General features: G+C 39.0%; 1 protein-coding gene across 2 annotated transcripts in view; it reads left to right on the top strand.

The window, feature by feature from the left end:
* Window positions 1-14,692, top strand: part of LOC132518105 (T cell receptor alpha chain MC.7.G5-like) — a 357,885-nt gene that overhangs the window by 71,709 nt on the left and 271,484 nt on the right. The window contains exons 1-2 of one of the 2 annotated variants that reach the window (XM_060146120.1): window positions 1,935-2,078; window positions 2,194-2,492. The exons of the other annotated variant lie outside the window; for it this stretch is intronic. Coding sequence (XP_060002103.1) covers window positions 2,033-2,078; window positions 2,194-2,492 — 345 coding nt within the window. The 5' untranslated portion in view covers window positions 1,935-2,032. Of the gene's footprint in view, window positions 1-1,934; window positions 2,079-2,193; window positions 2,493-14,692 lie in introns of those variants that run through there. 2 annotated transcript variants of the gene reach the window in all.

Raw genomic sequence — 14,692 nt, 5'->3', positions numbered from 1 at the left:
CTCACTGAGTTGGTTGGAATAACTTCTTAAATGTATCCCCTATCCATGAGCTCTTACTTCCCAAATCTATCCCTTTAGTTATCATTCTAAAATACACATCAGATTAGATTGCTGTTCTATTTCAGGACCTTCTATGGCTCCCCATGACCCAAAAGTAAAAACCAAGGTTTATGTGGCCATCTACAGTATTACTTCCAGTAAGTGTTCATCTTCCTCCCCAGTATTACGCAAAGATTTCTGAACATCAGCCATATCAAATGAACTCACTCTCATATTTTCTTCTTATAAATATTATTTCTTTCTCAAGTTGGCAAAATCCTATTCAATCTTCAGGACCCAGTAAATGTCACATTTACTTTTAAAAAGATTTTCCAGGTTACATATATTATACTTATTTGCCCTCTCCCTCTTTTAGTGTTCTGTACACAGTTTTGTAAGAGCACATATCTACTATGCTAAGAATATTTTTTGGTTTTAAATCTTCACTAGTCCAAATTCCTCAAGGATGGGGGCCCATACATATTATTCTTTAATCCCAGCTGTTATTATTGTCCCTGACTTATAAGAACCATTCAGAAGATCTGCCTACAGCTTGACCACAGTTTACTCTTGACAAGTGCACTGATTAATGAGAGCTGGTTTGTGAAGCTGGTTTATATGAGTGGGCTGGAAACCTTCCACTACGGGAACACTTGAAGATACTTCTACTTCATTATATCCCTCAAGCCAACACATGGCTGTGTTTCCCACTCTTACACCTAGTTCTTACTTAAACCATCATCCCAGGAGGACAATGTGTCCCAATCTAAGCATATGTATCAACACAGCCATACAGAAGTTTGTCTCCATATATTCGTGGTTTTTAACATCAATTGTAAATGAAATGGTGCGTGAAAATTCTGTATGTTTTTATAACATACCATTTCTATACTTTACGATATCTCCTTTGACTCTCTTCGCTCTTAGTACAGCTTACCCAGGACCTTATGATGAGTCAAGACAACTCATATCATTATGCGTAAAGACAACTCATATCATTAAATGAATCTTCCTCAACCTTCTGCTTTCCACATGAAACATTCCTGCTTTTACACATATAATTCACTTTCCCTCCCCTAATAATAAAAAAGATATCTCTCTTCCTTTTAAATAGTGTGCCTCTGTCCAAACGCTTCACCCACTCCATTCACTTTGACTTCTCTGGCACCTGAGCCCACTGATCGTCCAAACTCTATGGTCTGGTTCTTCAGTACTTTCTTGCTACTGATTTCTTCCCATCATTTAAAATATTCAAGCATGCTCCTCTGAAAAAATATTTAATATTCCTCCAAACTCATACATGCCTCTCCTGTAACCAATCTATTTTTTCTCAGAAATACCAATGATCTCTTTATTATTAAATCCAAAAGGTATTTTTTTACCTCCTTCATCTAGACAAGTGTTTCTCAAATTCTAATGTGCGCAGGAATCTTATTAAAATGCAGATTCTGACTCAGGAAGTCTGGGTAGGGCCTGAGCTTCTGCATTCAGAATAGCTCCCCGGTGATGCAGACGCTACTCACCTGCAGACCACATTCAGAGCAGCCACTTTCTGTAGTGCTTGCCACTCCTTTCGGAGACTTTTGTGTTCCTGGCAGGAAGGAGGTGAGGAAGGTTCACAAAAATTGTGAACTGCTCTTTCTTTCTCTATCTGACCAATAGAGGGGGCTGTTGTGTAAACTGGAAATGGTTTTTCTATATAAGATCAGAATAATCGCACAAAAACCTTCCTTCCCTACACTTTAAAGAGATATTCTGACACCACTTTTTGCACAATGACATGTAAAGCATCTCAGACACCAGAGGCAGGCAGTCTTGTTAAGACAGCCTCTCTCCCAACACACCTTACAACGTCCATCAGATGAAGAAATCTAAATCCTGTGTCATTCCTTCTCAACCTCACAGCAACCTGGGTTCAAGTCCACCAGTCATCAGACTTTTGTTTGTGGAGAATCTCCCAGAAAGGAGCTCACTGCCTCCTCACTGCTCCACCATGACCTTGGTGTTCACCTTGATGCTTGAGGTGCTCCTGTTCCTGAGTGAGTACTGTTCCATTTTACTCTCTTGTCTACACATGGAACATTGCTTTGGACTGACTTTGAATAGAGACTTTTTGTTCTGGCTGAGTTCATTGATTCAGCATTGATGTTTCAGGAGGAGCCGGAGCCCAGTCGGTGACCCAGCCTGACGGCCACATCACTGTCTCTGAAGGAGCCCGTCTGGAGCTGAGGTGCAACTACTCAACTTCTTTTTCGTCCTATCTCTTCTGGTACATACAGTACCCCAATCAAGGACTCCAGCTTCTCCTGAAGTACACATCTGGAAACAGCCTTGTCTCAGGTATCAAAGGTTTTGAGGCTGAATTTAGGAGCAGTGAGAAGTCCTTCCACCTGAGGAAAACATCAGCCCATTGGAAAGACTCGGCCAAGTACTTCTGTGCTCTGAGTGACACAGTGACTAAGACTACAGTGGGAGCTGAACACAAATCTCCTGAGACTTAGTAGCTTAAAGACTCAGGGTCTCAGCCTATGTTATTTTCAGGATGTTGGCATGTTCTGTGAAGGCAAACAGTACAGAGAATACAGAATCCTGAAAGTGTTTGGTTCTCATGGGCATCTTAGATTTCTCTTTCGCAAAGAAAAGACTATTGTTTTCTTAATTTCAGTGCTCTCAGTGGTCTTGAGGCTGGTGGGTGGTTTCTTGTCAGTGACACCTGAGAATGCTGTGCCTATACTGTACTGTTTTGTTCAGAGTAAGTTTTTATGTCATAAAAAGAAAACCCAATCTTAATATTCTTTTCCAAAATATAGTTGACAATTCCAAGGTATTTGTTCTCACTTACTTAGTTTCGTTCAAACAAATGGGATTCTGGTTGGAATCACATTGGAAACTGACATTTTAGGATATTATGTTTTCCTACCCAAGAATATTATATGCCTCTTCATTTATTCAGGTCTTGTTTTAGTCCTTTAAAAGTAAATTTTGCTTGCTTGTTTCCAGAAAAGTTGGAAAAAATGAAATGAATCATTGAATAAGTGGAGAGTTGATGTCTAGTATTCTGTGTCTGTTCCTCTCTCTGAACAGGGAAGAGAGCCAACAGAAAGTGGAGCAGCATCCCCAGTCCACAAGTGCCATGAGGGAGCGGTTTCTATTTTTAACACAGTCACACACGCAGCAAGAGTGAGAGTTCCAACCATTAAGAAGAACATATCTCTGTGCAGGTCATAGGCTCAGACTCCACCTTCTGCTCTGTAATCATGGGGACCCCGCCCACGTTCAGTCTGTTCACAACCCCACAGAAGGAGGCACTCACTTTCACACAAAATGATGTTTCTCAGAATTCATACCTGAAGTTGTTCTGTTTCCTCCTTTCTGCACACTTCATTAGGCAATATAAAAATATTTTACGAATGATGATTGTACACAAAGAGCTTACTACCTAACAGTCATAGGAATATCTCTCTCATTAGACTTAAGCTTTATGAAGATACCAATTTGTTTTTTACCAATAAGCATTCACTGAACAATGGTTGAAATAATGAATGGCTGATAATATTTATACCCATATATACAGGCACATTTATAGCCAATGGTTAGAATTTGTATGGAAACTAATTTCAGCTCCCTATAAGGAAAAATGAACAATTAGAGGCTTTTCGAAACAAAACAGACTGCTTTGAGGTGTAAAATACTCCTCACTACAGGAACTAGTCAAAGAAAAGTGGAATGTCCATTTTCCAGTGATCTGCAGAAACAATTACAAAACATTATGATTTTGCACCAAACTAAGAATTTTAAGTTTTAAATGAGGGAAAATACCGTGAAAGAACTGAACAACCAAAAAGCTTGTAAAATTCACCACAGATTAAAAAAAAAAATCACTTCCAAATTCACGGAAATTGGATTTTGAATTTTTACTTGACGCATGTGTAGGAATTTAAGTGAGGGCAATGGTAGGAGAACACATTCCAAGCAGGGTAAACTTATTAAGAGCAAAGATCAAGAAACAATAAGCAAGAAGAGTTTAGGAAATTAAAAGTTTTTAATATTACTGAAAGGGACAATTTTTATTGGATGGTACTTTGAGATAATATGAAATGTTAGCTTGAGGCAGTAGTTCATCCAAGAGGGCCACGCACAGCTCACAACTGGGTTTCTTTCCAGATAAAAATACAACATGTCATGAGATTACCTGTCTTTAGCATAAGCAACATTAAGGAATATCTTGAAATTGTTTTTTAGAAAGAGCTATTAATCTAAATTTCAACTGGTAGATAATATCAAAGATTTACTTTTACAAGCACACTTCTAAATGTATAGAAAAACTGCATTTCCATAATGATTGATTCAATGAATAAATAAATTTCGTTTTCCCTGAGCAATTCTACCACCAACTAATCACCATATTGCAGGAAAGGAAAAATCTAAACACTTTCCCAATGTGTTGCAATTTTATGATCACTTTGCAGCATGAGTTTTGTTTAGACGTAGGGGGAGACTAATAGCTTCTCTGCGTTCATTAACCTCCCGTAAAGGACAAACTTTTAAATCAAATAATACAGACCAAACAAATAAAAATAACTACATTCTGCTTTGCTTTGTACTTTGTTCTCTTCCTCATCTGGCTGCAAAAACCCTTGCATGATTTTCACTGAAAATAACTCCTGAATACATGTGAGATTTTGCCCTCCTCAGTACTTGTACTGGTATAGTTTAGATATGTTCCCATCTACTTCCCTGCTCTTCAGGGTACTGAGTTGCCATAAGGATAAGCCAGACAGATAGTCCTTCAACATTAAGGCTAATTTCTAACTTACCCCCACTGTTCCTTTTATCATCACAAACATGTTTGTTGTCTAATTTGGTTCACTATTAGAAGAGCATGGTTTGGTGTACCTAAAAAAAGGATATTTCTTCGGGCAGCAATATACTAAATTTTTAGGGGTCTTATAGCTCCATTTTTCTATTAAATGGTGCAGGGTTGAGAATCAAGTAAGCACATAAAAAATAGACAGCAACACCGTAGTAAAACTAAAATTGTTATTCCACCGTTTGGTGATTTAGTTTATATCCACATCGTTCAGAAAGAGAAAGGCTTTCTTCAAAAGTAGGAACTGAGAAGAATGAGGAAGAGAAATCTATCTTATCGAATAAAAGACTTTCTGTAATACTCAGTGATGGATGAAGTGAGAGATGTGGAAATTTCCAGTCAATGTTTGTACATTTTACTTTCATCAAATGTCTATGATCCATCCCAGAAAAGCAACCCATAGATTTAGAATAGCCCCACTCACCATCGTTGCATCAAGGAAAAGTTTTCCTGGTGCTGAATGTTGGGTAATGCTATATACTATATACAACTGAATGTTGGGTAATGCTATATACTATATACAACTGAATGTTGGGTAATGCTATATTTGGGGTCTTGAATGGTGGAAGAGACCAAGAAGAATTTAAGAGAAAGGGAGAGGAAATAAAAATAGACCATGGACAGAGAAGATTTGTCCAAAAGGGACTATGCAAGATTTGCTTTAATCTATCATTAACATTGAAATTTGAAAGAGTTATTAGAATAGGTTCACAGACTCTCAAAGCTAGAAACCATTGTGGAAAAGAGGGTAAGCACAAAGATGCAAGCCATGAACACATCTGCTTTGCAGACAGATTCATATAAGTGGATATCTGTGGTTTTCGTGGGGTTTTTTTCTGCACAGTAGAGCTGCCATATCATTGTGAGCTGTGGAAGTTAATCACTGGACCATTTTAGGGAACATCATTCATACCTTAGCCTAAAATATAGAGAAAGACAATGCAGAGATATGAAGAAAGACAGATCTGAGAGCATCATCAGAGCCTATATATCCAGCTCTGCCTGGAACGGCAAAAGTCAAAATACTCTCATTGGGAACAAGCCAGCATGAGTTGAGATTCTGTCATTTACAACAAATAGATCCATAATTAATACAGAAGAAGGTGGGGGGGAGCCTTTTGGTTTTGTACTATTTTATGAGCTGAATTTACGGTACTTAGAAGCATTTTTCAGTTAAAATAACTACAGTTATGTAGATACAGATCATCACTGGTCTACCTTCATTATAGTAAATATGAACCAGGTTAATCCTATGTATGTTTTATGAATTTCTGATGGGAAAAAATTAGAAAAATACTGAAAACATCCACAACTCTGCCACAGACACTCATTATTTTTACTTATTTCTATCTTTTTCACAATTTTGCACATTGTTACATCATAGAGACAATTTTACGTCCTTTTTATTAACACTCACTTTTGTCATTAAAAATACCTTGTATTCATACTTTGAATTGATTATTCTACTATTCTACACCATAGATATATCACACTTAACTTTATAATTTTCCTGTTTGGGGATATCTTGATTATTTATTTCCAGTTTTTCACCATTTTAAATAGCATTATGGTATATGCCTTTAAATAAAAATTTGAATTTGAATTTCTCATCATTTTATTAGAACAGCATCCTAGAACTGGAATTAGTGGTTCAGTGGGTAAAAACAGGTTATAGTCTTTTTGCTCCTTGTGTCTCGGGAATGGGGAGTTAGTGTTCAGTGCGGACAGAGTTTCAGTTTAGGAAGGTGAAAAATTCCGCAGATGGATGATGGTAGGAGCTGCACAACGATGTGAATGTACTTAGTGCCACTGAACTGTACAGTTAAATACGGTTAAAATAGTATGTTTTATATTATGTGACTTCTACCACAATAAAAAAACATTTCCAAAAAGTATTCTAAATGTATCATCTCTACTCCCTAACACTTTTCTTACTTGAACCCACTACAGTCAGATTTTCATCCCTACCATTCCGTTGAAATCACTCTTGCTGAGGTCACCAGTGAGTTTTAAATTTTATTTATTTATTTGTTTATGTTTTTATTTATGGCTGTGTTGGGTCTTCGTTTCTGTGCGAGGGCTTTCTCTAGTTGCAGCAAGTGGGGGTCACTCTTCATCACGGTGCACGGGCCTCTCACTATTGCGGCCTCTCTTGTTGCGGAGCACAGGCTCCAGATGCGCAGGCTCAGTAGTTGTGGCTCATGGGCCTAATTGTTCTGCGGCATGTGGGATCCTCCCAGACCAGGGCTCGAACCTGTGTCCCCTGCATTGGCAGGCGGATTCTCTACCACTGCGCCACCAGGGAAGCCCACCCGTGAGTTTTATATCCACAAATCCAATGATGCATTACCATTCCTTATCTTATTGAGTGTCTCCGAAGAATGTGGCATTATGGCTACTCTCTCCCTGAAACACTATCTCTGCCTGGATCCTGGAACTCCACATTCTCCTGGTTTGCCTTCTTCCTTGCAAACCGCTCCTGCTCAGTCTCCTTTTCCTACATCTTCCTCCTCTTGCTGGTGTCTACATGTTGTGTTTTCTCAGAGCTCAGTCCTCAAACATTTATTCTCTTCAAATGATCTTGGAGGGGTTCAGCACATGCCACCCCAAAACAGGCCACTAGTTTAAAAGCACTTAAGCCTAGCCACTTTGGGTCTTCATTTTTCTATGAGGACCCCTATGTACATGTAAAAATTATTAAATAAAATCTCTATGCTTTTCTCCTGTTAACTTGTTGTATGTCAACTTACTTCTCAGGTCCAGATGGAGAACCTAAGAGGGAACAGGTAAAGCTTTAGCTCCCCTACAATCTCATCTAGGGATATGGCTTTAATTACTATTTATACATTGATGACACACAAATTTACATTTTCATCCCAACCTTCTCTATTGAAAGCCAGGCTCATATATACTGTAATCTATGTCACATCTACACTGGATATCTAATTGGCATCTAACATATCCTTAACATAAGGCCTGATTTCCCCCCATAGGTTCTTCCCTCACTCCTTTCCATCTCAAAAAAAAATGGCAATATAATTCACCTTACCAGAAATCCTGGGACTCTTCCTTAATTCTTCTGTTTCTCCCATACCCCACATTGTCAAACAAACCTGCCACATAAGATTTATTTTTTTCTCATAAAAAGTTTGACTTTGTTTTTCAATTCAAACAATGATGTTACACGATGGGTTTCAGTGACCACCAATTCATTTTTGAATTCTAAGATGACAGATAGATAGATAGATAGATAGATAGTTAGATAGATAGATAAGATCAAGGAATCTTGTCTCGAGGTTGCTGCCTAGTTAAAACACCTCCCTGTCTTGCAATATTTCTTGCCTAGCTGTTCAGGACTTTCCCTCAGAAGCTAAGAGCCAATGAATTGCTTACTTCTTTGGTACCCTGGAGATTTTAGACTCTGGAGCAATGTATCATAGTAAGATTCAGAATGGTGGAGGTTTTTTTAAGGGAAAGTTAAGAGTGGAAAGTGAAATGGGAAAGAGGAAGCCTGACATCTGGATCTCAAGCATGTTCTAAAGCAGTTTTAGGGAAAAAAAATTCTAATACACAAAGCCATACACACACACACGCACACACACACACGACTAGATTCCATTAGAATTATCTATGCCTGCACAAACCTTGGCAAACCTTCATATAATTTCAAGAATATAGGAATCCCAGTTTAAAGGCTACTGGTCTAAAATGGGACAGGGAATTCCCTGCAGTCCAGTGGTTAGGACTCTGCACTTCCACTGTAGTGGGCATGGGTTCAGTTCCTGGTCAGGGAAATAGATCCCACATGCCTTGCAGCACAGCCAAAAATACAATACAATACAATACAATACAATACAATACAATACAATACAAATAAAGAAAAAATACAATACAATACAATACAATACAAATAAAGAAAAAAAAATTTTTAAGTAAAATAAAATGGGACACTCTCACTAACACACTTGTAACAATATACTTTCTGAGAACTCATTCCTCCCCACTGATCTGAGATAGTATCTTTTAACATATACTAAATTTCCATATACAATTAGGCTTAATTATTGATTTGCTACTCCATTTAATTGACCTATCTGCTTAGTCTTAACTTGTACTTAAGAATGTTCTTGGGGCTTCCCTGGTGGCGCAGTGGTTGAGAGTCCGCCTGCCGATGCAGGGGACACGGGTTCGTGCCCCGGTCCGGGAAAATCCCACATGCAGCAGAGTGGCTAGGCCCGTGAGCCAGGGCCGCTGAGCCTGCGTGTCCGGAGCCTGCGTGTCCGGAGCCTGTGCTCCACAACGGGAGAGGCCACAACAGTGAGAGGCCCGTGTACAGCAAAAAAAAAAAAAAAAAAAAAATGTTCTTTCCTTTCTCTTTCTTTTTACTTTCATACAACAGACAATGTGCTCTTTTCTTCCACATTTCTTTTAACTGTTTATTTTTGCATATGAATGATATAAAAGCTGCTTTTAAATTATTGTTTACCTGTCTTCTGATAGTGGCTTTTCTTCTTTTAGGTTTTCTGATATATCATTATTTCATCTGCAAATATGCAGATGATATTTTACCTGTTTCTTTCCAATTATTATGCTTCTAATTGTTTGTTCTCTTGGCCGACTGCATTATGTAGTAGCTCCAACACAATGCTAAATAGTGGTAAAGGTAGTGGACATCTTTGTCTTTCTCCTAACTTTAGTGAGAAAGCTTCTAGCATTTCCCCAGAAGTAGGTGCTGCTCTGAGGTTGTGGCATATGCATTTTTCTATGTTAAGGAATTAGCTATTAATTACTTTTCTAAGTGTTTTTTAACATGAATGTATACTGTATTTTGTCACAGGCCTTTTCTGCATCAATGGAAATGATCATATGACTTTTCTTGTTAGCTCTAATGCCAGTGATGAAGCTACTCACTTTTTTTTTAAACATCTTTATTGTAGTATAATTGCTTTACAATGGTGTGTTAGTTTCTGCTGTGTAACAATGTGAATCAGCTATATGTATACATATATCCCCATATCCCCTCCCTCTTGAGTCTCCCTCCCACCCTCCTTTTCCCACCCTTCTAGGTGGTCACAAAGCACCGAGCTGATCTCCCTGTGCTATGCAGCTGCTTCCCACTAGCTATCTATTTTACATTTGGTAGTGTATATACGTCAGTGTTACTCTCTCACTTTGTCCCAGCACTTTCCCCTCCCCGTATCCTCAAGTCCATTCTCTACATCTGTGTCTTTATTCCTGTCCTGCCCCTAGGTTCATCAGAACCATTTATTTTAGATTCCATAGATATGTGTTAGCATACGGTATTTGTTTTTCTCTTTCTGACTTGCTTCACTCTGTATGACAGACTCTAGGTCCATCCACCTCACTACAAATAACTCAATTTCATTTCTTTTTATGGCTGAGTAATATTCCATTGAATATATGTGCCACATCTTCTTTATCCATTCATCTGTCGATGGACACTTAGGTTTCTTCCATGTCCTGCCTATTGTAAATAGTGCTGCAATGAACATTGTGGTACACGACTCTTTTTTTTTATGAAAATGAACATTTATACTTGTTACGATGTTTAAATGTAAACTTACAGAACACCAGCTTCCATTCACATACACTGAGCTGCTAAATATGTTTGTTGAACTTGTCTTTTCTAGTTTTCTATATTACTTTAAATATGATTCTAAGTTTAGAAATCAAATATTTGGGTGTATTTGAATTAACATTGCATAACTCTTTTTGAATTATTGTTTTCTCAGGTATATGCCCACTAGGGGGATTGCTGGGTCATATGGTAGTTCTATTTTTAGTTTTTTAAGGAACGTCCATACTGTTCTCCACAGTGGCTGTATCAATTTACATTCCCACCAACAGTGCAAGAGGGTTCCCTTTTCTCCACACCCTCTCCGCCATTTATTGTTTGTAGATTTCTTGATGATGGCCATTCTGACTGGTGTGAGGTGATACCTCATTGTAGTTTTGATTTGCATTTCTCTAATGATAAATGATGTTGAGCATCTTTTCATGTGTTTGTTGGCAATCTGTATATCTTCTTTGGAGAAATGTCTATAATAGCAGATTCTATTTTGTACATTTTATTAAACATCCCCACAGGGTTAAGTTGAATAAACTTGACGTAGCAGACACAGCATTTATTGCTGGCTGCCTATTATTGCTTGAGAAAATCACTTATCACCTTTAACTAGATACATTCTTGCTGGTTCTGACCTGGAATGTTGAAATCACCATCTGTGTGACAGGAGAGAGAAAATTCCATGCAAATGTAAAACTCTCTTGTAAATGTTACTTCTTCCAAACAATTGTAACCATTCCTTCTATTTTTCCCAAACTAAAATTCCCTTCTTTGGGAATATTCCTGCTAAGTATCCTCATTAGGAGAGAAAAAATCTTAAGACATCTAGAAATTCTGCTAACATTTTTGTGGTTCCAGATTTGATATGATTTGGCAATGCTCTTATTCAGAAAAAGAGCAATCATGTTCCCAGGAAAGTGTATCAGTTGACAAATAGCCAGACCCCCCAGTGGCCACCCCAAGTCTGCTGTTTACTCCTCAAGCAGAAATGAGAGGGTTGGGAAAGACATAGCACAGTTCACCTTGGACCCTACATCTCCAAGAGGGATTTAATTCCCAGCTGAGGTACAATGACACTGTGCTTCAGGAAAATGCTAGAAAAAGCAGTCTCCCTACTTCATGTAATTTCATACATGAGGAAGACTAATACCCAAAATTAACATCAAAGAAGATCACAGCTCTTTACTCACCACAGACTCTCAGACCTCAGGCCCACAAGAAGAAATAAAGGAAGGGAAGGATGGGGATAGATTGCCAGGGCCAGGCCTTTAGCTAGGGAATGCAGCTGAGAAAATGTGGTTAAGTGGTAGCACCTAGAATCAGCAGGGTAAGGACTGAATGCAAAGACTAGAAGAGAACTTTCCTCCTTAACCTCTCCTCTTCTTTAGTCCCTAATCCTTCCTGTAATATAGAAGATCGCAAAACAGGGTTTCGTATACCTAATATGTAAAATATAAGAAATTATCAGAGTTTGCACAGAAGCCCAGACCTAAATATAAGAAACACTTAGATTTTTGCAAGTGTACTACCATTTTCAGAGTTAGCCAGATACGAGGTTGCTCTCTCACATCTGAGAACATATGAAAAGAAAGATACTGTATTTCCCTCCTTTATACTTATATAGAGAACTTAGAAAAGGCCTAACTCTTTTAGCTAATTTATAATTGTTCAGAGTGAGAAATACAACAAAGCCATAGGAGACCCTAACCAGTTAAGGGAAAGAATCAGGTCTTCTCTCAACTTTTTATTTATGCCCCTCAGAACATAGTACAGAGAGTCATACAGGCAAAGCACATGCACTGATCCCTTATAGGTGAGGGGAGTGAGGAAGGGAATTCCAGGCACTAAGGATATTAAGACAGTCATCACTAGAGAACATTCTGACACTATGTTTTGTTTCCTTTCTTTTTTGTTCACTCTCCACCTCTCTGTATGTTCTATCTTCCTTTAATTTAACATAAGGAATTTCTTTTTATTAAGGGAAATGAAAACAAAATTCAATTTAAAAGTTCAGACTACATGGGGGCAGTGCTTCACTGACAGAAGTGACTGGCTGGAAACTAGAACTATGTGAATGGAAGCAGCAGGAGTGAGTATATTCAATGATGCATTTTGCGACAAGTGAGATTTTGATTGGTTGTGAAAACACAGTGAAGATCACTGGGGCTTCCAAACCAAAAGAAGCAGAAAAATCTAGAACAACGAACTAGAACAATTGAACATGGTCCGTTTCAGGCCTCCAAACTGAATCCTCGGAGACTCCAGGAAGAAGCAGGAATGGAGCCTCACCTGCAAGCTTCACTGATGCTCCTGTGTGTGCAGCTAAGCTGTGAGTGGGGAGGACAAGGGGGGGCGGGGGGAAGGGTCAAGCCAGGGAAATGGGGCAACTCTGGTAAGGAAATTTAGGGGGGATCTCGGGGACAATCCAGAGTTTATATTAAGGAATTTTCTAAAACAAATAGGAAAAGTTCTTTATTTAAAAAAAAAAAGTTTCTTTTTTTTTTTTTGGCGAAGTATACAGTTTATTAAAGAACTCACATCCAATGCAGTGTCTCTCCAAAGATAATTTGCAAGCACCTTGCCTCAGAACCACTTGAGCACTTGGCAAAATCTGTAGATACCAAGGCCTGACTCTAGAAAAGGTGGTGCAGAGTCTCTGAGAATGAAATTTGGAAATCTGCATTTTTCGTAAGTGCCCCAAGTGATTCTACTGTGCACTTATAGATAAAGGAGCCCCGATTGGAGGAGTGTGGAAAAGCCAAATAATTACAAAAATAAGCTGAAATGCTTTTGAAAAAACTTCAGTGAGACAGAAGAAACGAAAACACCAAGAAGAAAACAGATTACAAAAATCTGAATAACCTAAGTGACTTTTAAAACACTTTCTATTAACTGGTAACATTTACACAGACAAGTACATACATTATGAGTATACACACAGCTCAATGAATTTTTTTTTTAAAGTTTCTTATGTATGAAAATCTTTTCACTCCTCCTGAGCAGGGTCAAATGGACAACCACTGGTGGAAAAGAAAGTCAAGGAAGGCGAGAGCTTCACACTGAACTGCAGTTACACAGACAGAGCTGCTGATTTCTTCCAGTGGTTTACGCAGGATCCCAGGGAAGGCCTCCACTCCCTGATACAATTGTTTTCAAGTGAGAAAGAGAAGATCAGTGGAAGATTCACAGCCAGGCTTAACAAAAATGACCAGCAATTTTCCCTGCACGTGAAGGATTCCCAGCTCAACGACACAACCACCTTCTTATGTGCAACGAGTGCACAGTGCTGCTCAGACACCTGCGTCCCGCACCTAAACCCTGCTAAGCCTGCACCTCCTGCCTGAAGGGCTCCAGGGCGCTGACTTTGCACTCTGAGCAAAGGGAAATAGGAGGAGCTTTGTATAACAGTGTCAAATATTCCATTTGAATACCATGTGCAGAGGGATAGTGTTTTCAAACACCATCTAATATATTTTGTTTCTCTGTGTGAAGTCCTAACTCTGTTCAAAAACCTGAGGCTTAATATCAGAAAGAAGAGAGCACTAAAGAAGGCAGGAAACAGTAAAATTCTTGCCTTTGAGCTCCTTTGTAGACTTTTACAAATATATCAAGAATACAAAATCTTAAAAGCCGGAACCATCAAATTCAGTAGTGAAAGAAAATGTACATTGACATTCTGAAAAGACTGGGGTAGAAGACCAAGTACCAAAACCTGAGGGAAAATGGTAAAAAGTTTAGAAAAGGACAGAGTGAAAGGAGACCACAGTATGATGGCAAATCTGTCTCCTCCTTAGAAGAGGATAAAATTTCAACCAGCTGTCTGGAGACGAGTCAAAGGGGTGACTTTTAAAAGTGCCTAGCAGCGGTCTCTATCCTTTTTGGCGCCAAGTACTGGTTTCAAGGAGGACAATTTTTCCATGGGGCGGGGGGCGGAACAGTTTCGGCAGTAACGTGAGAGATGGGGGGCAGCAGATGAAGCTTTGCTCGGTCGCCCACCACTCACCTGCTGTGTGGCCTGGTTCCTAACAGGCCACGAACCAGTACTGGTCCGTGGCCCTGGGGTTGGTGACCCCTGGCCTAGCATCTTGCTCTTTTCTACGGTCTGCTGGGGTGGGAGGAGGGAGAGTCACATTTAGGAGTGACCATGAACTGAAGGGGCAGCAAGTGAAGGCACACAGTGTTTGGATCACCGTCTC

This window comes from Lagenorhynchus albirostris, chromosome 1, assembly GCF_949774975.1.
Source record: "Lagenorhynchus albirostris chromosome 1, mLagAlb1.1, whole genome shotgun sequence".
Lineage (NCBI taxonomy): Eukaryota > Metazoa > Chordata > Mammalia > Artiodactyla > Delphinidae > Lagenorhynchus > Lagenorhynchus albirostris.
Note: the sequence above shows the minus strand (reverse complement) of the source record. Positions and strands in the feature narration are given on the sequence as shown.